The sequence below is a fragment of the Toxotes jaculatrix genome, chromosome 2 (genome assembly GCF_017976425.1).
Source record: "Toxotes jaculatrix isolate fToxJac2 chromosome 2, fToxJac2.pri, whole genome shotgun sequence".
NCBI lineage: Eukaryota > Metazoa > Chordata > Actinopteri > Toxotidae > Toxotes > Toxotes jaculatrix.
Window position 1 is genome coordinate 4,425,625 of NC_054395.1, and position 21,512 is coordinate 4,447,136.

The following is a 21,512-nucleotide window of genomic DNA, read 5'->3' on the forward strand; positions in this document are numbered from 1 at the left end:
TACTTTTATATTTTATTTCATTTACATTCCATTTTTATACCAGCACCTTAGTTAGTTACTTTAGTAACTAACTTAACTTAGTTAGTTACTTTTTACTTTTTACTTTGTACTGCTGCTTTACTGTGTTTTTTGGTGTTGTACTGCTGCTGGTACCCAAATTTCCCCAAGGGACCTCCCAAAGGGATTAATAAAGTATATTCTATTCTATTCTATTCTATTCTATTCTATTCTATTCTAACCCAGCAGTTTCTTCTTCTTTCTTGCTTATGACTGCTCGAGTAAAAATCATTGATCTGACTGCAAATAATTAAATGAATGGGTTTTACAGTCCATTGTCATAATTTTATTGCAGGCCAGTATGTCTTTTGTTCTGTTTTAGGTGTCCACACAAGGGAGGCCATTAAAAACTATAAAGGCCTGGCTTCCTACAAGTTGCTGGAGTCAGTTTGGGTTCAGACAATGTACCATGTGAAGCCTGAGAACCCTAACTTGATGGTTTTTTGTCCAGATGTTGTACCTTCCTTCCATGTTAACAATCCTCCACATCACCCCTGGGTTGCTATCATCAGAGTCCTGCTCGTACCTTGGAGGGCTCATGTATGAGATTTAACTCATTGTAAGGAAAGGTGGTAGTCCTACACGTAAACCAGTCTCAACTGATAAACAGTCAGAAGAAGAAAAGAAGATTCCCTTGAGTGATGCCCCATTAAATCCCAACTTTTCAGCTCAGCTTGATCAAACTTTATACTATAGAAGTCAAAACCTGATATATTAAGAAGCAACGGGACTTCACATTCTTTTCTCTTCTGATTCCAACCCCCTAGATGTCTTGATTACAAGTGTGCTAGAGGAAACAGTTCTTACTGAGTCTGATTACATCCAGGAAGTAACAGCCCAGCAGTCAAACTCCCTTGCATGGACTGAACAGAGCTGGCCAGATCACCTCCTCAGCTGCCTGTTCTGTTCTCCATACTAACCCTTCTAAACCAGCACATTCACTCATGAATTCCACATGCTCAGATTCACCTATCAACCTGAAAAATGCAGCCATTGTTTGGGGAGAAGAAAATGAGGAAACTGCCCAAAAGCAGTGTAGAAATAGACAACTTGACCATCCTGGGAATGTTATTCTGCAGTGTTCAGGGTTAGCAGTGACGCCAGAACATGCTTAACTTGCTGCATCACCTGATGGTAAAGTGGGATGCACTTGCCATGGTGAGGGTATTCCAGAAATAGGTTGAGATCAGTTGAGGACATGATAAATGAGAAAGACAGCTGTACTGATAAAAACCTCACGGTAAGGAAAAGTTATCAAAATCACAAGCAATCCAGCACCGCATGTTTGTGACTGGGCAGTGTTGTGTGACTTCTCATGGAGGCACTCTGTGCAGTGTATTGCTTCATAGTTACATACAAGAGGTAAAAAAAACTTCACCGTGTACTTTTATTTTTTATTTTTTGAGAAATACACTCACTGGCTTTCTCTCCGAGGATAAGGAGATATTATCCTCATAGCCATGAGCTAAAAGTAGTACGGTAAGTACTGACAGTGAGCACAGGTTTTGGTTTGGGTCTTTGTAGCGGCTGCTGTACAGACAGGATTCTGGGAAGCTGTGCATAGTCACAGCACCTGGCACTGGAAAGGGTTTCCTCCCATTCTCCCTGGGACTATAACCATGATGTTTTTCTCAGCTTGAACTACAGACAACAGGGGTCATAGAGGCAGGCAGTAGGCTTTAATGAAGAGGCGATATTGAGTTGCATTCTGGGAAGTGTAGGATCCAGCTTCTTTCAAACATGACCCATACAAGGAACTTTAGTCTGAATATTTTGGCCCATGCTGCTAAGATTTTAAGCATTGTTTTAAAAATCTGCCTCAAGTCTCCAAACTTTGTGGACTATAACGACTCCTAAAGAGGTTAATATAATACCTGCTGTTTGAGATAAAAACACGTATAATTACTTATACATGGATAAGACAGAAGATGGAATACAACTTGGGCAAGGTTTGTGAGCAAATTGGGAGAAAAACATTCCTGCAAGGCTTAACGCAGGGCAAAATAGTCCTTATTTTTCTCTCAGGGGTAAAACAAACCTGGGCGAGTTTCATGTATGTGTTATATTGGTTGGCTAAGTTCCTCTTCATCATGGTTTCGTCGTGTCTCATTGGCTGGAAGTATGTCATGTGGGTGGGCGCAATCTTCGTGGCAGTGTCGGGGGCGGGACTGGTAGGTCCGACAGGAAAACGAAAGAAAGGCGAGTATCTTTAATCAAAAAACGGTAAAAATTTTTTGTTTAAGTAACTACTCTGAATCCGTCTCTGCTTAATTGCTTTGTATGTAAGGGTAGCTGCTAGATTCAAGCAAAATATTTCGGTCTCAAAATTGTTTGTGTCCAGCTTTGTTAAGAGGCCAGCTGTCCCGAAAAACTAAGCCAAGTTAGCAAGCTAACAGTTAAGCTTCCTTAGATGGAATAGAACCTGCTGCTAGCTAGAAGTTAGCTGCTACTCCACTGATTCATATAGGCCAAAAGATAATGTTGGTTAAAAAATAAGGTAACATTAGAATGGCAGGTTATCTGTAACGTGAAGCAATTCACCGAAGGCTGAGTTGACAGATATAATAGCTCTCTACATTAGAGGTAAATAGCAGTGAGGAAGTGAAGTTATAATGCAACGTAAACTTGCCAAATTGTCTAGATACGCCAGCTGGCTGTATCAGAAAAGCTAACCTTTGCAGACAGTGTGTTAGAGTGTGTAGCGTTAACTCAGTTCATTCTTTAAAGCGGTTAATAGTTTATTTAGGTGGCTTTAAACGCACTGGCTGCATATGATGCAAACTGAGTGAGAGGCATCGACTAAAAATGTATGTCTGAGCTGACGGAATCTTAATTCAGGCACAATTTTGAAGCGTCTGAAATGGTGATGTCCCTGCTGCTGAGATTGAATAGCCTAATTGGGAGATTTTTTATTTTTATCAGCATATGTTAACACCAAATCCAAATGTTATCCAGGATCTTCATGTTGTTTTTGATTATATTTAATGAAAGGCATAGGAATCATTCTGTTAATTATCGTGTTATATTGTGATTTTTTTTGCTTTGTTTTGTTAATTGAATTGACTATTGGTAACAATCTAAAGTAAACAGGACAATGCCTCATCCCATTTTTTTTTGCTGTCAGGCCCACATTGATGTTTGATGTTTAGTATTTTGTTGTGTGTTTGTTGTTTATAGTGGAACTTGGTCTGTAGTGATGTGCCCAGTGTTAAGCTTTTTGTTGTCACACAAGAGGCAGGACTCAGGGGAAGGTATTTGACAAGTCTGATGTATGTACAGTGTGCTGTTTTATGCCAGAAACAAGTTTTAAAAATCAGTGTTGGTCAGTCCACCACTTTAGCTGAGAGTGCTGACTGATGACTTTGTTGATCTCTTGAAGTGTCATCTAGTGCCACAAGTAGGTCCCATTTACTGCCTGTCTAAAATGCACAGCACACACACACAGCAGCTGTGTTGGGGAATGTCATCTGACACACTGCTGCTGCTGTCAGTAGCAAACACTGAAAGCATCATAAATATTAGACAGATCTGACGTTAGCACTGGAGAGTTAGGAGAGCGGTGTATCATAAAGCATTTGTGCTCAAGTTGCAATGACATGTCAAAGTGATTTCAGTGTGTGAACGTACATAGAAAACAACAAATGGAGGTGTTACATGCTGATGTCAGAATACTGCTTTTAATTCTAGTCAGCTTCAGCTTTACTTTGGGATTGAGGCTGTGTTCAGATTGACAGCAACACTGCATGAAAGATGCAGCCGCCTCACTCATTTCAGTGAGGCCACAGTAAGGGTTGCAACACAGAGGTCAACAGCAAAAAAAAAAAAAAAAAAAACCCACATGGTTTTCCTGCAAAAACAAGCGTACATTTGCACGATTTTAGCTGCAAGGTAATTTGCCATCATCTAGCAGACACCGGTTTGACAGTAACATTTGTGGTATTTTTTATTTTTGTGTGTAATTCCACAGTTTATGTCGCGATCATCACAACTTTCCAGAGTTTTATTAAATCTTTCCTCATCGTATTAGAAACCACAGTAGTGTTTTGGTGTCTGATAAACCTGTAAACTTCAGTCTTCCTGGATCCTGTTTCATCTTGAGTACTGTACTTTCTTCTTGCTTATCACCCAGCATATACACTGATTTTGGTTTGAATACCCAGAGTAAATAAGAGAATAAATGTCTTTATTCTTTCTTTCAGATGGCTGCAATCAGAAAGAAACTAGTGATTGTTGGTGATGGAGCCTGTGGCAAAACCTGTCTCCTCATAGTGTTCAGCAAGGATCAGTTCCCAGAGGTTTATGTGCCCACTGTGTTTGAAAACTACGTGGCAGATATTGAGGTGGATGGTAAACAGGTAAGTTGTTCATTACAAATTTTTTTAAAATTTTTATTTATGTGGATAACAAAAGCTGATTTATGAACCTTAGCATTTAAACCTGATATTATTACAGGAATTGTTTGATCCTTCTTCCTAACATTTCTATGCAGCGTCTTTGCTGGTATCAAGATAATGCAAAAACTTTAGGAAGTGACTGACTGTGGCTGTTGTTTACCTAGAAATAGTAACAGCGTGTAACTCCTTGTAAAAACTTCACATTTCAGTTTTTGAATGAGATACCAGGGGTGTTGGTAGGTGTATTCTTTAACTTTGGACATAACCAGGCTAGCTGTTCCTCCAGTCTTTATGCGTTGTACACACAGACATGAGACTGAGATCCATCTGAACATCTTACTTTCAGAAACAAAGACAATAAATATATTTTCCAAAATGTTGCACTAGTCCTTTAATATATATAAAAAAAAAAAATCCAAGTGAACATTCAAAGCGTTATTAGTGAAGACATCATTAACTGTGTAATACCCACGTCTCAGTGTCATTGTAAATAAGATGTTCCTCAAAGCTCTTCTATTTTCTGTGTCCTTGTGAAGCTTCACTGATTTCAAATCTTTTCTAATAATTCACAAACTTTAATTTCTCCTGCAGAGTATTTTTCACAAGTTTCCAAAGAGTCATGTGTTTGCATATATTAGAGAGATTTGCCTCCTAATGCAAATCAGGGGTGTCTATCGTTACTTGCTCCATCTCAAAATGTCAAAATATAGTGAGTAAACTTTGTAACTAACCTCAGAATGTAGAAACTGTACAGCCTCTTAGTGCATGCCTCTGAGCCCCCTGACATTTAATCCTAATAAAGACACATTGATGTACTGATGAATGTACGTAGTAACATCCTTGGATCTTGTAGGTGGAGCTGGCTCTTTGGGACACAGCAGGTCAGGAGGACTACGACCGACTGAGGCCTCTCTCCTATCCAGACACAGATGTCATCCTCATGTGTTTCTCCATCGACAGCCCTGACAGTTTAGGTGAGAGTTCCTCTCTGTCATTGTTTTTGACAAACATTCTTCTATTCCATCTGCTTTCGTATTCAACATGCAAACCTTGTGCCTGATGCAGAGAACATCCCAGAGAAGTGGACTCCTGAGGTCAAGCACTTCTGTCCCAACGTGCCCATTATTCTCGTGGGAAACAAGAAAGACCTGAGAAATGATGAGCACACACGTCGAGAGTTAGCTAAGATGAAACAGGTCAGTGAGGCTTTTTCTTTAGGATGCTCGTTCAAATCCTGTGAGAAGTTTAAACCTGTGGATGGATCTTCTTCTATTTTAAAAAATGGCTCAAAAGATACAAAGATGTTATCAACATAGAGATAATACAGTATTACAGGATTTTCTTTCATGGTTTGGATTTACTCAAACAGGAACCAGTGAAGTCGGAGGAGGCGAGGGACATGGCTAACCGGATCAATGCCTTTGGTTACCTGGAGTGCTCGGCCAAGACGAAGGATGGGGTGAGGGAGGTGTTCGAGATGGCCACCAGGGCAGCGCTGCAGGCCAAGAGACGAGGCAAGAAGAGCGGCTGCCTTCTCCTATAGTGTCAGCTCACACAGGCATGGGAGGGAAGGGGTAAATAAACAAGGCCAAGAAAAACATCCCTCCCTCGTGTCTGCTTTGTCACCATGGTGGGCACTAACGAATGGGAAAATATAGGGATGAGGGAGAAAAGTCAAACAGGGCCAAAGGAAAAAAAAAAAGGAAAGTCAAATGCAATGGAAAAGGGGAATATATACATTTAAGTTCAAGGTTATAGCTTCTAGCTTTCAAATAAAAATACTGTAATCTTGTGTTTAGGATTCATTAAACCTGAATTTAAGAGAAGGGAGCATCTCTCTCATTCATACTTAAAAAAGTGTGGTAGGGTATGTCCTGTAAGTAAGGGTTTCCAGTTCTTTGGATGGAGTTCAACAGTTTCCTCTGTCCTAAAGCGTAGCTCTGTGGTTTGTGGTTGAGACGAGCTCCACAGGGGCGACAGTGCACCCACAGACTTCCATGGCTTGCAGTGTGACTGTGCTTGTTTTTCAGTTTTGCCCTGTCATTCTCTAAGTTTTTCATTCTCCTTTATTTCTAAGGTTAGACCAGACTAACTTTTCTTTTTTTTTTTTTTTTTATGAACCTTTAATATTTGATACAATGTGCATCCGTTTAAAAAACTGAGTTTTATTATTTGCAGTTGAGCAAAAATACGCATTGGTAATGAGACCAACTTATTTGAGTGCTTTTACAAGGTTGTTGGCTAATACAAACACACTGTACGCAGTTGGCTATTATCTGTTAGACAGTTGCAGGGCCTTACTTAATCTACAGAGAAGACCAGACTCTTCCATAAACAGGTTGATATCAGAGACCTTTATTTCTCATTTCCTGTTCTATAAGAATATTTCATCATATTTTAGTAAGACTCATCCCTGTTTTTTGATCTGATCCATTGAGATTTGTCAGTATAATGTACATTTCTACGGTACTTCTTCCAACACAACACAGTCATGCCGTGCCATGTCAGAATTTGATGTTTGAGTTCATGTACTAATTTTATGTACCAGTGGGCTTTTAATTTGAAACATTTGCAGGAAGTATTGAGTTTCAGTGACTAGTACCTTAACAGCAAGTAAAACAAAAAAAAAAAATTTGCAATGTGGAAGTGAGTGACTGAGAACAGTATTTCTGTTAGGGAAGTGACTCTCAGAGGAACCAAGCGCTGCGTACGACATGATTTTGTTGATGGAGTTTATGCTGTAGAAATATACATTACACTGAATTTTAACTTGCAAGACATGATATTAAAATGAATTCCAGCCCCTCAGTGTTTTTTTCACCCAGCCATTATTTGCTGTTCTGCAGATGTTAAACAATCTGCTGTCTAAATGTGTGGTGTATGGTATATTTGTACGCCAGGGCGTTTGAACTCTCTGCCTGTTCACTCATGACGTCTACAATTCTTCTTTTTCTGCTTTGTACTCTGTTATTATGTTAACTTTGTGATATTCTACTGGCTTATGTTGTATTATTTGCACACAACTTCAAACAAATGGTCAGTGTGTTATACACTTTGAAAAAAAAAAATGATGTCAGATTATGAAATACAAAAAAAAAAAAAAAAAATGCAAGCAACTCCAAGAGGATTGGTTATTTGTAAGAGGACTATTCTTTTGTATACAAATGTATCCTCACATTTCTCCAGTTGTCTTTTTTAATGTATTCTACAGGAAATAAACTGTAACAGAATGACCAAACCCCGCCACTGTGTCAGTGCTCACACACTTCCCCCTCTTAAACTCTGTGGAGGCCCGTTGTATTTCAGCACAGCAGCTGAACACAGCACAGACAGCAGACCTGCTCACTGATGAGTTACAGTCGTAACACATGGGGTGAGCATTCCTCTGTCCTCATATCTCTGCCACTTTAATTAGTACAAAGTAAATGAATACTCAACACCGAAGTGATCGGGTGTTTATAAGTTCATGTTGTTGACATATACAGTTATACAGGAGTTCTGCATCTGTACATTAGACTGCTTCATATTTTAACATGATGTATATTTCAGTATTGTGAGTTTATTTACTCACACTTCTTCAGACAGTCTGCTGTGTCTCTGCACAGCCAGCCTGGAAAGACCTTAGCAGCTGACAAGATCACCCTGGTAAAAGTCCGTCCCAGATCCATCACTCAGCATCATGTGGACCAGTCTTCTCAGCGCAGGCTCAGTCACTTCCAGATGGATATTCTCTCAAAGCAAAGGCTGGGAACACAACACTTCTTGGTTGGCTTCTGTGAGGCGATTTGCTGCGTTAAATGTCAATCATGTAAACACAGCATGTGGCCTCTGACAACAGGCTCAACGTCACCCTATAATGTGTGATGGAGTCCTGCCACAAATTCCTGGTAGCGTGGCTCTGAAATGAAAAGAGTACAATCAACACAAGACTTCCTGAAAAGAATCAACAGATTTTTGACTTCAGTGGTTGAAATTTTGCAGACAGAAACAAACAAACCTGTGTCAGGCTCAATAAATGAGTGTCTAATGAGGAAGTCCAAGACCACCATGGCAGAGTTGGGTTTGAAGTCATCGGTGGCCAGCAGCTCCTTCACCTGAGACCAGGACAGGGTAGTGAGGAAATACAGCACTTTTAGTTTCACGGCATCAAAATCTCGGTGCGTCTGTTCACTTCGGTTCACTTCAATGAGCACAAAGTGGAGCTGGAGGGATTTGGTACCAGCATCGTTTAACCAATTTAACAAATAACTGTACACACATCACAAGAGTTACATGCAGACTGACAGGGGAGTGATGTATAACTCATTTACCAGGGAGAACAAGATCCCTAATGCAGTGATGTGTGGTGGGTTTTATGGGTTTGACTGTCGGAGCTGCTCTGAGGATGCTCTCAGTTGTTCCTGTGTAGAAGCAGAACAGGTGGTGCTGTCTACTAGCTGATACTCACCTTATCCATCGGCAGGAGGTAGAAGTCTTGCACCTCTCCATCTCCTACTCTGGGCCTGAACTCCAGAGGAAGCTTCAAATCAAAGACAAACTGACACTCTGGGAACACGCCCTCTTCATCCTCGTAGGTGTAGCTAGAAAATATATTGCAGTGGGTTAAGTTATAGAATCTAAAGAGCCTTTTTTTTCTTACATGACTTCTGTAATATTCAGGTCTTTTACTTTGTTTCATAATGACAAGTCCCTGCAGAACAGAGGGACACTGCACATGAGGGTGGTTCTACAGAGGAGCTGAAGAAGAAACTCAATACACAAAAGTTATTTCTACATTCAGTGTGCAATGTGTGTATCCTTAAGCTTTAACAAATGTGTTGAAGGCACTTCCTTCCTTACAAAACAGACCCATCTTGCGACATCATGCAAAAACTCTACAAGTGCAACACGCAGCGGCAGAGCTGCGTAGCGTCACATGGTTTGATGCCCGTGGCAAACAGCAGATGCACTGTACAGACAGAGGAGGCAGTCAAGGTACAGAAGCCTGAATGTGATAATAACACTAGTGTTGGTGACACTCAGTGATGAGCGTCACTTTTTAAAAACATTACGCAGCTGCTTTTTATTATTAATCCTCCTCTAAGACGTCTCTTTTATCGATGGGTGCTGGTATCAACCTCACCTTACTGTGGTTACAGGATGAGCCGCTTCAGCAATGTATGCTGGGATACATGCTTCCTCCTCACACTCTTTTACCACAGTGTGTTTGATGCCAACACCAGCAGCCAGACCACCTGCTGCCTTCAAAGACACAACACCATCAGCCTCCTGGATTCACCTGAGGAATTCACTGTGAATTTTGAAATGCTGAACTCTCCCTTTAAATTGACATCAGTTCTGTTTCTCTTCCTTCCATGGAAACATGCTTCCTTTGTACTCACCACATTATCCAGCAGTCCGGGGTACGTCTGTTTAGTTGGGGAGCGTCGAGCCAGCCACATGCTGACCTCCCCACTGTCACTGACAGTGTAACCATTGATATGGACTCCATACCGCTTCACCCCAAACAGACCTGTAGTGCAGCATCACAGTCAGCTCATGCAACATGAACAGCCCCGCCCCTCCCTATAACGCAGACCACGCACTGTGCGTAGGGCCCCACGTTTGCGGAGGGGGGCCCTGTTTTGAGGGAGATGCGCAAGTCCGAGCGAAGCAAAGAACCGTTTTTAATGTTCAATAAAGGTATTTATGAAGCTCTTACTAAGTTTGTGGATGTCTTTTTTTTCATACCTTATCTGGTTTGCACTCTGTTGTAATCATCCAAGTTTGGTTAAAATGTTTAAATGTTGCTGACTTTGCCAAATATTAATTGAAAGATTTTTCTGCAAGTTTGCAAATCTGGTGTCTGCTTCCATGGCATTGATGACTGTGGATTACAATGTAACTACAAGAAAAAGTTCTCACATTTACTTTTATCTCTTTAAGTGTATTCAGATTGACAGAGTACAATAAGAAGTGTACGTTTAGGTGTGTGAATGATCAATAAAAAGTATTATTGGCAGTAATGAAGGGCCCCAAAATTGAATTTTGCTTAGGGCCCCATGGAGGCTTGGGCCAGCCCTGAACATAAAACAGCATTACATGGAGCTGCCATGGCGAGCCAAAACTTACTCGTAGCTGCTCTTTCCATCCACATCAAAGGAGGGTCTGAGAATTTTGGCATCACACTGTATTTCTGAAAGATTCAGAAAAACACTTGTGGAACAACACTAATGGAAATTCAGCCATTAGTTAATAAAATCATGTGTACAGATTTAACAATCTGATGTGAGGGTCAGAAATGGAACTGGTCCATCCTCTGAGGAGCACGAATGTGCTCAGAACAGTTTATGCCCGCCCCCCCCTCATTTACAAATAAAAGTGCAGACCTTACAGTGGTATCACACAAAATGTAATAGATTCACACTACGACCATCATCCTCTGAGGACCATGATTATCCTCTGAATTTAAAAGAAAAAATCAAGATTGAGTGGACTAAAAGAAAGATGTTGTATGAGCAAGCTGGACTCCCAGCAGGACACAGTGCTCTGGGGCCCCTGTACGCATTGGACCCACAAAGCCTAGGCTCTTTGAATGTAAACTGATTTTTAGTAAGATGATCAACTGCACATTTGTTAGGAAGTTTGACTTGAAAGACACAAAGCACAAAGGGTGGTGGTGGTGGTCGTGAGGTCACTAGATATACATCAACAACTTTGTCCTCCCTGACAGCAGAATCAGACAGTCCCATGATACAAGAGGTGTGTGTATCTCACCTCATCTCTCCATCCTTTAAGGCAGGGCAGGGAGTCCTCCTGCCTGAGAGCCTGCAGCACAGAGTCCACAGCCTCAGATCTCCTCCCGTGTGAGTCCAGACTCTGACGCAGTGACACTGCGCCACCGTGTGGCGGACTGAACACCTCCTGATACCGGGTCAACAGCGAAGCTACGTGAGGAGGAATCCACCCGACCTGCGCTCCGTCTATCTCAAACCTAAAACAGCTGGAAAGACAGGAGCCTGTGGGAACAAGTCACGAGTGGTTACTGTAAAACCCTGCACACCGGCGACTCTCTACATGTTATACTCTCACACAGTGTCACTCGTCTACCTGGTGAATAAAAGTTATTCATTCGGCGGAGGAGTTGGAGTATTTTTTCTGACCAGGCAGCGTTCGACATTTTAAATGTAATGTCAATAAATCCCTTCTCAAGAAAAACTTTAAACGAATGGCCTTTAGCTAACGCAGTCTGTGGTTCACACTAAACCAAGCTCCATGAAGTTCTCCCTGCAGCCCGCAGTGATGCGCATGTCCCCTCCTTCTTCTTCGTGGCTGCTCAGGACCGTGTCTCCCTGAGACCAGTGAGGATCACTTCCGCGCTGCAGTTCCTCGGCTGCCGCTGGGGGCTGGCTCCAGAAGTGAGCAATTCTCCATTGACCGCCCATGTTAAAATAGCCAAGTTTACAGCCTGGTACATTTTTTGTTTTTGGTCTCTGTTGAGAGAACACTGTGTTTATGTTTATGTTTGTCTTCGCCAAACATAAAATGAGGTATGCAGTTCCAAACTGACCCAGGATAAAAAACAAACAAAAACAAAACACAGACTTAAGCAAATTGATTTGGGATATAATGAAAATCCTGGAAGGTTAAGGCCTCGGTTTTAATGTACATTCAGAGTTAAGCGTAAACATACGGTTTCAGCAAAAATATATATGTATGTGTGAAATTGTGCTGATATTCATACATTTGAAACCAGTCGACTGTGCTCTTTCTTGTACAGTGGGTGGCGACGTATAGCTCTAACGTTGCTTTCAGACCCGCTAATAAAGACGACGAAGAAGAAATGATGCAGTACACTCTTTTAGCTAGCTAGTCTTATGAAGCTGAGATGAGATGTGTTCTGTGAGCAGTCTCCAACATCTTTAAGGATAAGAACTGAGCAGAGGTATATTGTTTATAAAATAAAAGAGACATCTGCTAGCTTCATGGATCAATTGCAGCTATCTCCTTGCAGCTAGCTTGCTGAATAGGTCCAAGTAAAGCTAGCTAGTGACCATCCTGTCAGGCTAACAGTCGCATATCCTTTTTCACCACAAGACGACGCAGCATCAATCAACTCACGACTGATTTAAGGTAAGAATAAAAAAGTAAGACTTGTCCAATATCTCAAATGCCTTTGGCTTTAAGCGTTAGCCACATTATGTCCTGTTCAGTCTTTGCTAAATGAGAGGGCACACCAAACTACATTCAGAACTCTTACAAGTTTAAATTGCTTTTGACGTACAGCAAAATATTTGAAGCTATCCGCGATTTAAGACATTCACAACTAGAGTGTACCCTAACTCTAACCTTCCCTCCACGATACTGTCTCCATTGACTGCCGTAGCCCGTATTATCTACCCCTGATGTAGGACTGTATAACTAGCCTGGGTATCGTTTGAGTAGTTAGTAGTAGCAGTTACTATGCTTCCAATTCTCTAGTTCACGCTGCACATTCTTGCCCTTCGCTGTCCCCAGTGTTTTTAATTTGCCTCTTGATTTGACAATGTTTAGCCACTTCAGGAAACTTCACCCTACCAGGAAACCCCTTTTCTTGAAATACCCATCCCTCTTTTAAATATTATACAATAAATATTAATAGCAACTTTCTAACCACAAATTGTTGGTTGTGAAGCACCACCTGTCCTCCATGGCTTCATCAGAGGTCAGCATGCAGGAAATGAGTGAGGTTGTGATTGTGACCATACCAGAAGGTGTGGGCGAGGAGGAGGATAAAGCCGTCCTGATGACTTCAGGGCTGACCTCTCAGCCAGGGTAAGGTGTACACACTGCACACACAGCTTAGTGGTCATCAGCACAGATACACTGAACAGAAAGCAGTGTTTTGAGGAGATTGTCTTGTTTTTCAGTTTGCTAAATTAAAACTTAAACGCTGTGTGATTGTTCATGTGGTTTTCTAGGGAGGATGTCCTCACAGTAGCACCTGTGGAAGCAGAAGCTGAGGGCAGCAGATCAGATTCACTGTCGAAGGAAGAGGCAGTCATTGGTAATGTGACTTTATTACACTTTCTTGTCTCAATGATTCAAATCACATAATAATCCTTATAATGTTGTAAATAGTTTTTACATCCTCAGTTTGTATGACCAGGTGAAAGAAGTGTATGAGAATTTGCTTCTGTCTCTGCAGTGAAGTTAACTGAGGAGGTGGACGTGGAAGCTGATATCTTCTACCCAATCACCTGCGGAGACACCAAAGCTACGCTGGTCTGGAAGAAGTTTGTCTGTCCTGGGATCAATGTCAAATGTGTCCAGGTAGGACTTTTATTTTGACACAGCCGAGCTTGTATAAGATCTGTTTTCTGAACACATTAATGAGGATTAGATGGATCATCAGTGGCTCACCGCTGGTTTTCTCTCCTCTCTGATCAGTTCAATGAGCAGCTCATCAGCCCGAAGGAGTTTGTGTGTTTAGCAGGGAAATCCACTCTGAAGGACTGGAAGAGAGCCATCCGCCTCAACGGCACCATGCTCAGGTCTGGACTCATATGTTACACTGACAGTGAACTTTACTTGGCTTGATATTATTGGATATTTATACCCCACTGCCTCCTTTTTATACAACACTTACAACACTTCAACTAAAGGTAAGTTAAATTTGCTGCAGGGTTCATGGAAAGTCAAACATCTCAGAGAAACTGAGGTTTATCATGATACTGGTGTCCAGAACCTCTTGATTGGCTCTTGGACCCTTTTTTAACAATCATGGTGATAAGTAACGTTTAAACAAGGACTTGGTCACTTTGCAGAATTACAGCAGGAATTTGACAAAATCCAAGCTTCACAAATAATCTCAATTTTTGGCTAGTACGTCCATATTATTATTATTTCAGTCAGATGTTTAGTTCAGGTCTTTTAATGGAAGGGTTTGGAATTGTAGCATTGCTAATTTGACTTCTATAAAGGATCTAACTCTGTGTGGCTGTCAGGCTGAATGTGAGACCGGACCCCTTTAAAGGCTTTAAAGTACCATATTGTGATTGAGACTAGTGAGTCATCTGCAACTGGGTTGGATTTCATCAAAAGTCAAGCCTGGCACTGCTTTACGTTCTCTTTAGCACACTGTGGTGATGTTTGTCAGCATTGGACCAGGATGGATGGTGTTACAGTAGGATCATCCAGGAGGATAATGGTTTTGGATTGTACAGGGTTGTGCAGACGACTTACTTTGCGTGTGAATAGACCTATTCCATAAACAAATGTGATTCCAGGTCTTCCTTCCTCTCAGTGGCTGATGTGCAGTTGACCAGTGTGCCTCAGGGTGGCACTGTTCCCTCACACATGGTTGTCAGTAAACACAAATTGCGGATCCAGATGTTGTGAATCAGACCTCATCATATTTCATTTCACAGGAAGATCATGGACTCAGGTGAACTGGACTTCTACCAGCATACAAAGGTCTGCTCCAACACCTGCCGCAGCACTAAGATAGACCTGGTGGGAACTAAAGTGTCCATCAGCAGTGATCAGTCTGCTGACCTGGTCCCTGCCACCCCCACATCAGCTGACTGTAAGTTACCCAGCTTCAGCCATCGTACGAGTTCAGGGCTCATTCTGATCTGATGTTCAACAAACAGCTGTACGTGTCACTTTAAAAAACACATTTTGCTGCTGTCAGGATGAAGTACTGTGTGATCACATCTGATTTTGACGCAGTGCCAGACCACCAGTAGCAGACCAGAGTAGACTAAAGATAATGTGGACCTGATTTGTCTCCTACTGGGGAGTTACCGTGATGATGAAGCTAACAAAATAAAAGTTTGGACACTTAAAAAAAAAAAGAACCAATCCAGATGTAGTTTGACAAACTGTGAGCACAATGACAGAAAATCTTTTGAACCAATACCAAGGTCTGCACTGTAACCCAGAGTAAATACACACACAGATTCCAGATGGATTCTCTCATCAGTGTATGTCTAGCGATGTGCTTTAGTGAGTGTTGTGTACGGTTTGTGTTGTAGTGAACGGAGCCGCAGCCTCGTTTCATGAGGTGACAGAGGAAACTTCAGAGTGGGTCACAGCCATCGGAGGTGATCAGCAACCTGCATATACACATTCACCATCATGTGGAAGGAACTGCCTGAGTGGAGGGTTTTACTCTGATATATATATGTGTGTGTGTGTGTGTGTGTGTTCAGAGGACTCTGTGGTGTTCTGGCGTGCAGTGAAGGAGGCAGGGCTGCTGGAGGAGGTGGTGGAGGACTTCCAGAAGGAGCTGCAGGAGGTGCTGAAGGGGCTGCAGGAGAGAGTGTGTGACCCACCACTACAGGTCAAAGGTTAGAAGCACAGGGTGTGTGTGTGTGTGTGTGTGTGTGTGTGTGTGTCATTAACTGTGGCTCCATTTCATTAAGAGTCCTATTAAGCCATGTCAGTGAGGGGGCTGTACTAATAGCCGAGCTCTTGAACTGGCTCACCTAAATGGATTGTAACAAACTGGAGCAAAGAGCCGTCTGCTTTTTAAAATATCTGACACAGCACGAGTTCCTATTTGATCACATGCTGTGCTGTCTGTGGTGTGTGTGCTCATTATGTTTTTGGGTTGGACATCCGTCCATCCCAGTCTTATGAACACAGTGTCTCAGAGACACATTGAGGGAAATTCTTCGTTTTGCACAAACGTTCACTTGGACTCGAGGAGGAATTTGGAGGTCACAGGCCAAGGTCACTGTGACTTCATGAAACACGTTTTTGGCCACAACTCAAGGAGTAATTATTCAGTGGAATCATACATGTCAGTGCAGTGATGACTTTTTATTAAATTCTTTCAGAGTCTTCACTACACATATTATAGAGACTTATAGAGTCTGGATAGACATGGATGTAAAAGTGCAGCCTGACTGGTTGGTGGAGGCGTAGAACCATTGTAGTTTCAGTAGAACACCTGGAGGCAGACTGTGGTGTGAAAATCAGTGGAGTTCTCCTGAAATCTTTTAACATCTTTAACGTTTGTTGTTTCAGATGCAGTTTTGCTCAACAATATAGTGCAGAACTTTGGGATGTTGGACCTGGTGAAGAAGGTTCTGGCCAGTCATAAGAGCCAGATGGACCGATACAGAGAGCAGTACACTCGCAGCCTGGCTGGTCAGTACAAGGATCCTCAGTAGGGTCTTCATGTATAGAGTCTTTTTTTTTTTTTTTTAGGCTTGAAGGGGTTAATCAGACTCAGTCTGTGTGTTAGTGCACGTTGATGACGCGTTGTCTTCTTCTGCAGCTCTGGAGCAGCAGTGTGATGAGCATAGGAAGCGAGCCAAGGAGCTGAAGAGCAAATCCCAGCACCTCAACAACGTCCTGATGACCCTTCCCCCGGTTCCTACACCCCCCGCGCCCAAGCGCCCCCGGCTGACCCGTGCCGTCTCCGGCCCGGCCGTGGTCAGCACTACTCCCACCCAGATCACTCTGCCTCTCAACCAGCTGACCAGCCTGCCGCTGGGCAAGGTGCTGACCATGGCGGGAGCCCCGGCCAGCACCAACCTGGGCGGGTACACCTTCGTGACCTCCACGCTCTCTGGGTCAGAGCTGGTGGCCGACTCTTCTAACCTGACTGTGCTGTCCACGGCGGCGGGTCAGGAGGGCGCAGCCAGCGCCAGCGGCTCCGCAGCCTCCACGGCCTTCGTTAAGGTGGTCGGCCCTCAGTTCCAACTGGTGACGCTGCCAGCCACGCTGCAGAGCTTGGCCACCACTCAGGGCGCCGCCGTCCAACAGCAGGTGGGCAGCATCAGTGTGGTGGATGCCACGGCGACTACCGATGATTCACAAGAGAAACAGCAGGCCGATGGTGATAATGAAGGTCAGCCAGAGCAGGTTAAAGAGGAGGATGAGGAGCAGTTGGCTGAGCAGCAGTGAGACAAAGGACAGCTGTGCTCTCTCCTGTGTCTCTGCTTGTATTTGCCTTTATTTCTTGCCCACACTTTGCATTGTGTTCATTTGTTGCTTTTAAATGTCCTTCAACTTTCAGGGCACCTAGATTTGTGTTAGAGTGGCGTCTGGAGTCAGGCGTGTGGGTTTTGATGAGTGATTTCACTGTAAATATGTATTTGTACCTAATATATTTGATACAGTGGTATGGACTTGTTCCATGTTCAGTCAGGTTTATTCCCTGACCTGATGCTCAGTTTTCGAGAACAAAGTGTGCATTGTTTTATATTGTAAATATGAATATTTTCATTCGTGTGTAACTGATGTGTACAGGGAATTTTGTTTTTGTTTTTGTATCTCAGCCTTGAATGTGAGGAGAAAAAGATTTTAAATTCAATAAGAAAGTCGTCACTTACTAGCTTTTTCAGGAAGTTTCAGTTCCATCTCACTGTCCTCATCACATGGAGTTTGATCAGCTGTCATGGAAGTGTGTCAGCTGTGTTCAGCTGAGCCTTACTGATTCTAAATTCATTAAGAACAATGAGGAGAATAAAGGACCAGTGATTTGCTGCTTACATTCACTGTACTGTTGTTAAATGATATTGACCATCTGTTGGTAGAAACATTTCCCAGGCCAGTCAGATAAATTCAGCAGGAGTGATCAGAGCATGATCGTGCTGCAGACACACTGAGGCCTCGTTACATCCGCTGACATTGTGCTTTAGTTCTGTTGTATCTTCCAAATACCAAAAACAAATGGACAGGTAATCAGATTACCGCTCACTGACTGCCTCAGTCAAGCTGAGTGTTTGGTCAGTCACGCAAACCACTGCAACAGGTGACTTTGTCTTTAGTGGCCACAAGATGGCGCAGCAACATAAAGGTTCAGTGTGATATTCTTTGCTCAGTGTCTGATTTGGATCGCGGATAAATTGATTGCTGGTTTAGATCGATGGACACCGACTAAAGACAAAACAGCAAATGTCCTAGTTTGACCAAAAAAAAAAAAAAAAAGATGCTCAACCAGGCCTCACCATATTCATTCAAATTATTCAAACAGAGATCAGACTTCTGTTTGGGTTGGATTCCGTATTTGCTATAGGCTGGCACACAGCGTTTTTATTTTCTTTTTTTAAAATGATAAAATCGGGGATAATAATAATTTGGCACAGAAGTAACCTGACCGTGTTTCTGCTCTAATTCCACCTTTCTAGCTGAATTCACTGTACCTTTATACAGCACCGCTGTAATTATATTCTCAGGCTGCAACTAAATTTAGGATAAAAGTTTAGAATGTATTTAAAAGCCACCCAGTGCACATGATGCAGAGTTTAAGAGCGTGTTTTGGTATTTTTTTTTAATAAAATACATTTAATAAGAAAGAAAATCTAAAATTGCCAAAATTGTGAATGGAGTCTGGTAAGACGTAACGGGACGCACCGAGGCTAAATCAGTCGCACCGATACTTTTTTCCCCACTTTGAACGTGTTGGACAAACAAAAATGTTTTTTTTTTTTATTGATGGTTTTATTAAACAAGCATCCTTTATTGAAAGACAGACGATGATGCCAATGACAGAGACGAGAGTTGTTACACAGAAGGCAACTGAGTAGGCTACAAGCAAGATAGGCAGGCATATGACACGTTTTGATAAATGTTGGCATTTCAAGTGCACCTGCGCGAGTTCCTTCTAGTTTTTCTTTTTCAGCAGGGCTCTTCTATAGGCTCGAGTCATCATAGGAGTAATACGGCTCCTCGACTGAGCGCACAGAGATTTTGAAGTGGCGGCGCAGAAAGCCTCCGTACCGCTTGTCCCACTTCAGGTTGTTCAACTTTGGTCGGATCCTCCTCATGAAGCCTCCGTAGCGCTTCTGCAGCTCCTCTGGCTCCTGGCTCTCCTGCTCCACGGAATTACTTCTCTTTGACTTGGGGCCGAATTTGCGTAAAAATCCGCCGTAACGTTTAACATAACTGTGGAGCATCTGATCCTCCGGAGCGTCAACAGCGTCTCGCTCCTCCAGCCTCTTCAAGAAGTCCTCGTATTTCTTGGGCAGAGCTGCGGCCTTCAGAATGAAATTGTCGCGCCACGGGGAGGTGAAGATTTTGTTCTTGTTCTTGTCGATCCTCTTGATGAAGCCGCCGTAGCGTTTGACCAGGTCTGCCTGCTGGCTCTCCTCCTCCTCCGCAGCTTCATCCTGGCTGAAGTCCGCTATCCCCGGAGCCTGGCCGCAGCTCTCCAGCTGCCCCTCACACTCCTCACTGCACGACTGCGGGGCACACACACACAGAAACACTTAGACCCCTACCTGAACCCTCATCTCCCCGGTACACTTCTCTGTAAGTTGCTTTAAAGTGCTTCCATCACACAAGCTACTTCTCCAGAGCTTTATTGGAGCGTATGAGTGACAAATTCACAGCCAAGATGTCATGTTTTTACTCCACCCATATTCTACATGTTGTCTAGTGTGTCTCACTTAGGCAATACATTTACATAAGAACAGTAAAGTTCTGATGGAGAGACAAGTGAAGGCTTTTGAATTATCATAATCACTAAGCAGAGGTCAGAGGTCCTCCCAATTCTACTACGACCCTCTGCTGCCTAATATTAACACAAATAAAATAAAAAAGCACAACAAAAAGCCTAATAAATGATCCAGTCAGCAGCAGTTCTCCATCCTTGAGCGGGAGTAAAGTTGGTCTTACCAGGCTGCTGAATGCGGCGTCAGGCGTCATTTGCTGCGTACATTTCTGACACTGTGAAGAGCAATCTGAGTGGATGGAGGGCGGCAAGCTCAGCATCAGCACCAGGACATACCACTCCATTCTTCACCAGATCCCTGACACACACACACACACACACACGAACAAAAACAGCGGATTAGATAAGGCTCAGAGTTGGACCGGCTTGGTTAAAAGATTCTCAGTCTACAGGGAGTCATGAAATAACCTGACCTGTACTAATGCACAGTGCTTTAAAATATTCTTCATGTAGACTCTTTTAAAAAGAACTCATTACAGCTACACATTTGTCTGGAGCTGTGCGCAGTGCGTAATGGCGCACTGGCTCCAAGTCTTTCCCATTGTCACTTCGTTATTTAATACCAAGCAGAAGAATAAAGAATTAAATCTGGTCGAAGTTACAGTTTCACAAGGCTACAAAGATTAAAGTGAAGAGTCAGTACCTCAGGAGTTGGACAGATACTTCCAGCCGTGTTAAGACTCGCAGAGGCGCATCGACCATCAAACGCTAACTCGCTGTCCGCTCTCCGGCTCTGTGTTTCTCTTTTTATCGCCGGAGACTTGGCTGTGTCACCGCAGCGCATCAGAGCAGCTTCTATTAACGGACCAATGGGAGGGAAATATACTGCGTAAATAATCCCACCGCCTCCCCGCTTCAGGAGCTTTCAACAACGCCCACACAGAGAAGGTATAGGAGAAGCAGCTCAGTTCATCCCATCAGCATATTACCATCATCACCATCATCATCATCACCATCATCATCAGCATCATTCCATCTCTGGGGGGGCCCTGGATCAAACCCTGGGCTGTAAATCACACAATGAACGAAGTGTTTTGTCTCTTTTGGTGGGACTGAAAGAAAGAACCTTCAAGAGGGAATGAAAAATCACTGAATTCAGATATGAACTGAACCATGAGCTGAACACTGACCTCAACAGCTACAAGCACAATGTCTTACACTTAAGTCTCAATAGTCTCAATGGTTGGTTTGGGTAATAGTAACTAGATAGTTAATGCAACAAAAACAAGGATTGACACTGCTGTGGTGTTGCAGGGCTGGCCACATACTTTTAGGACCTTCCTCTAACACTTAGTCGCCCCAAATCAGAAACCAAACACTGCTAATAGGCTCAGAAGTGAACCAAAATCCAAAAGTCAGTTGGAGGCTGACCTTTCTATCCCAACTTTAGCATTAGTGTGAGAGTTTGAAGTTTGCAGACCTGATGGTTCTTGAACTGTTTTTTTTTTTGCACTTGTGCAGAAGATTATCACCTCATAACGTTTTCATGGCTAATGTGTTAGAGAACAGTCACCTGTTCACACATCCAGCAGACACAGAGCAACATGATCACAATCACCATGTGGAGAAGTGTTTGTGTCCACCTGAATTTAAGTCCAGTATTTGGTCTCTTTTAGCTCTGTTTTTGGTCT

At 42.8% G+C, this 21,512-nt stretch overlaps 4 protein-coding genes across 6 annotated transcripts; 2 read left to right on the plus strand and 2 right to left on the minus strand.

The window, feature by feature from the left end:
- Nucleotides 1–2,201: 2,201 nt before the first annotated feature.
- Nucleotides 2,202–6,708, plus strand: LOC121199101 (rho-related GTP-binding protein RhoA-C). Of its 2 annotated transcripts, none has more exons than XM_041063580.1 (5): nt 2,202–2,256; nt 4,257–4,412; nt 5,305–5,425; nt 5,517–5,647; nt 5,821–6,708. In XM_041063580.1, the coding sequence occupies exons 2-5, from the start codon at nt 4,257–4,259 to the stop codon at nt 5,992–5,994; spliced, it is 582 nt and encodes a 193-aa protein (XP_040919514.1). In that variant the 5' UTR covers nt 2,202–2,256; the 3' UTR covers nt 5,995–6,708. The 2 variants fall into 2 exon arrangements, with proteins under 2 accessions (XP_040919514.1, XP_040919522.1); XM_041063588.1 differs by having other exon boundaries at nt 2,216–2,280.
- A 750-nt stretch (nt 6,709–7,458) lies between these two features.
- Nucleotides 7,459–11,759, minus strand: tpk2 (thiamin pyrophosphokinase 2). Its single transcript, XM_041063196.1, has 8 exons — nt 11,541–11,759; nt 11,208–11,449; nt 10,563–10,626; nt 9,833–9,963; nt 9,574–9,692; nt 8,899–9,031; nt 8,449–8,545; nt 7,459–8,349 (listed from the first exon to the last, which is right to left on the minus strand). The coding sequence occupies exons 1-8, from the start codon at nt 11,608–11,610 to the stop codon at nt 8,303–8,305; spliced, it is 903 nt and encodes a 300-aa protein (XP_040919130.1). The 5' UTR covers nt 11,611–11,759; the 3' UTR covers nt 7,459–8,302.
- A 507-nt stretch (nt 11,760–12,266) lies between these two features.
- On the plus strand, nt 12,267–18,099 carry gmeb2 (glucocorticoid modulatory element binding protein 2). 2 transcript variants are annotated; one of them, XM_041062525.1, is made up of 10 exons: nt 12,267–12,563; nt 13,089–13,244; nt 13,391–13,476; nt 13,618–13,742; nt 13,860–13,963; nt 14,840–14,997; nt 15,449–15,517; nt 15,626–15,763; nt 16,446–16,568; nt 16,699–18,099. In XM_041062525.1, exons 2-10 carry the CDS (start codon nt 13,120–13,122, stop codon nt 17,328–17,330), a joined length of 1,560 nt encoding a protein of 519 aa, XP_040918459.1. In that variant the 5' UTR covers nt 12,267–12,563; nt 13,089–13,119; the 3' UTR covers nt 17,331–18,099. The 2 variants fall into 2 exon arrangements, with proteins under 2 accessions (XP_040918459.1, XP_040918468.1); XM_041062534.1 differs by having other exon boundaries at nt 13,105–13,244.
- Nucleotides 18,100–19,060: 961 nt separating this feature from the next.
- pdyn (prodynorphin) lies at nt 19,061–20,583 on the minus strand. Its single transcript, XM_041063517.1, has 3 exons — nt 20,525–20,583; nt 20,046–20,166; nt 19,061–19,609 (listed from the first exon to the last, which is right to left on the minus strand). Exons 1-3 carry the CDS (start codon nt 20,581–20,583, stop codon nt 19,061–19,063), a joined length of 729 nt encoding a protein of 242 aa, XP_040919451.1.
- Nucleotides 20,584–21,512: the final 929 nt, after the last annotated feature.

Excerpts from the sequence above, each read along its gene's own strand:
- LOC121199101 (XM_041063580.1), top strand. The coding sequence starts at position 4,257 with ATGGCTGCAATCAGAAAGAAACTAGTGATTGTTGGTGATGGAGCCTGT. Across the intron at positions 4,413-5,304 it reads TTGAGGTGGATGGTAAACAG|GTGGAGCTGGCTCTTTGGGA; the intron begins GTAAGTTGTTCA and ends TGGATCTTGTAG. Across the intron at positions 5,426-5,516 it reads CGACAGCCCTGACAGTTTAG|AGAACATCCCAGAGAAGTGG; the intron begins GTGAGAGTTCCT and ends TGCCTGATGCAG.
- tpk2 (XM_041063196.1), bottom strand. The coding sequence starts at position 11,610 with ATGTCGAACGCTGCCTGGTCAGAAAAAATACTCCAACTCCTCCGCCGA. Across the intron at positions 9,032-9,573 it reads CATCCTGTAACCACAGTAAG|CTACACCTACGAGGATGAAG; the intron begins GTGAGGTTGATA and ends TATATTTTCTAG. Across the intron at positions 8,546-8,898 it reads ACCTCCTGCCGATGGATAAG|GTGAAGGAGCTGCTGGCCAC; the intron begins GTGAGTATCAGC and ends TCCTGGTCTCAG.
- pdyn (XM_041063517.1), bottom strand. The coding sequence starts at position 20,583 with ATGGTCGATGCGCCTCTGCGAGTCTTAACACGGCTGGAAGTATCTGTC. Across the intron at positions 20,167-20,524 it reads GTATCTGTCCAACTCCTGAG|AATGGAGTGGTATGTCCTGG; the intron begins GTACTGACTCTT and ends GATCTGGTGAAG. Across the intron at positions 19,610-20,045 it reads ACGCCGCATTCAGCAGCCTG|TCGTGCAGTGAGGAGTGTGA; the intron begins GTAAGACCAACT and ends TGTGCCCCGCAG.
- gmeb2 (XM_041062525.1), top strand. The coding sequence starts at position 13,120 with ATGGCTTCATCAGAGGTCAGCATGCAGGAAATGAGTGAGGTTGTGATT. Across the intron at positions 13,245-13,390 it reads GGGCTGACCTCTCAGCCAGG|GGAGGATGTCCTCACAGTAG; the intron begins GTAAGGTGTACA and ends GTGGTTTTCTAG. Across the intron at positions 13,743-13,859 it reads TCAATGTCAAATGTGTCCAG|TTCAATGAGCAGCTCATCAG; the intron begins GTAGGACTTTTA and ends CTCTCTGATCAG.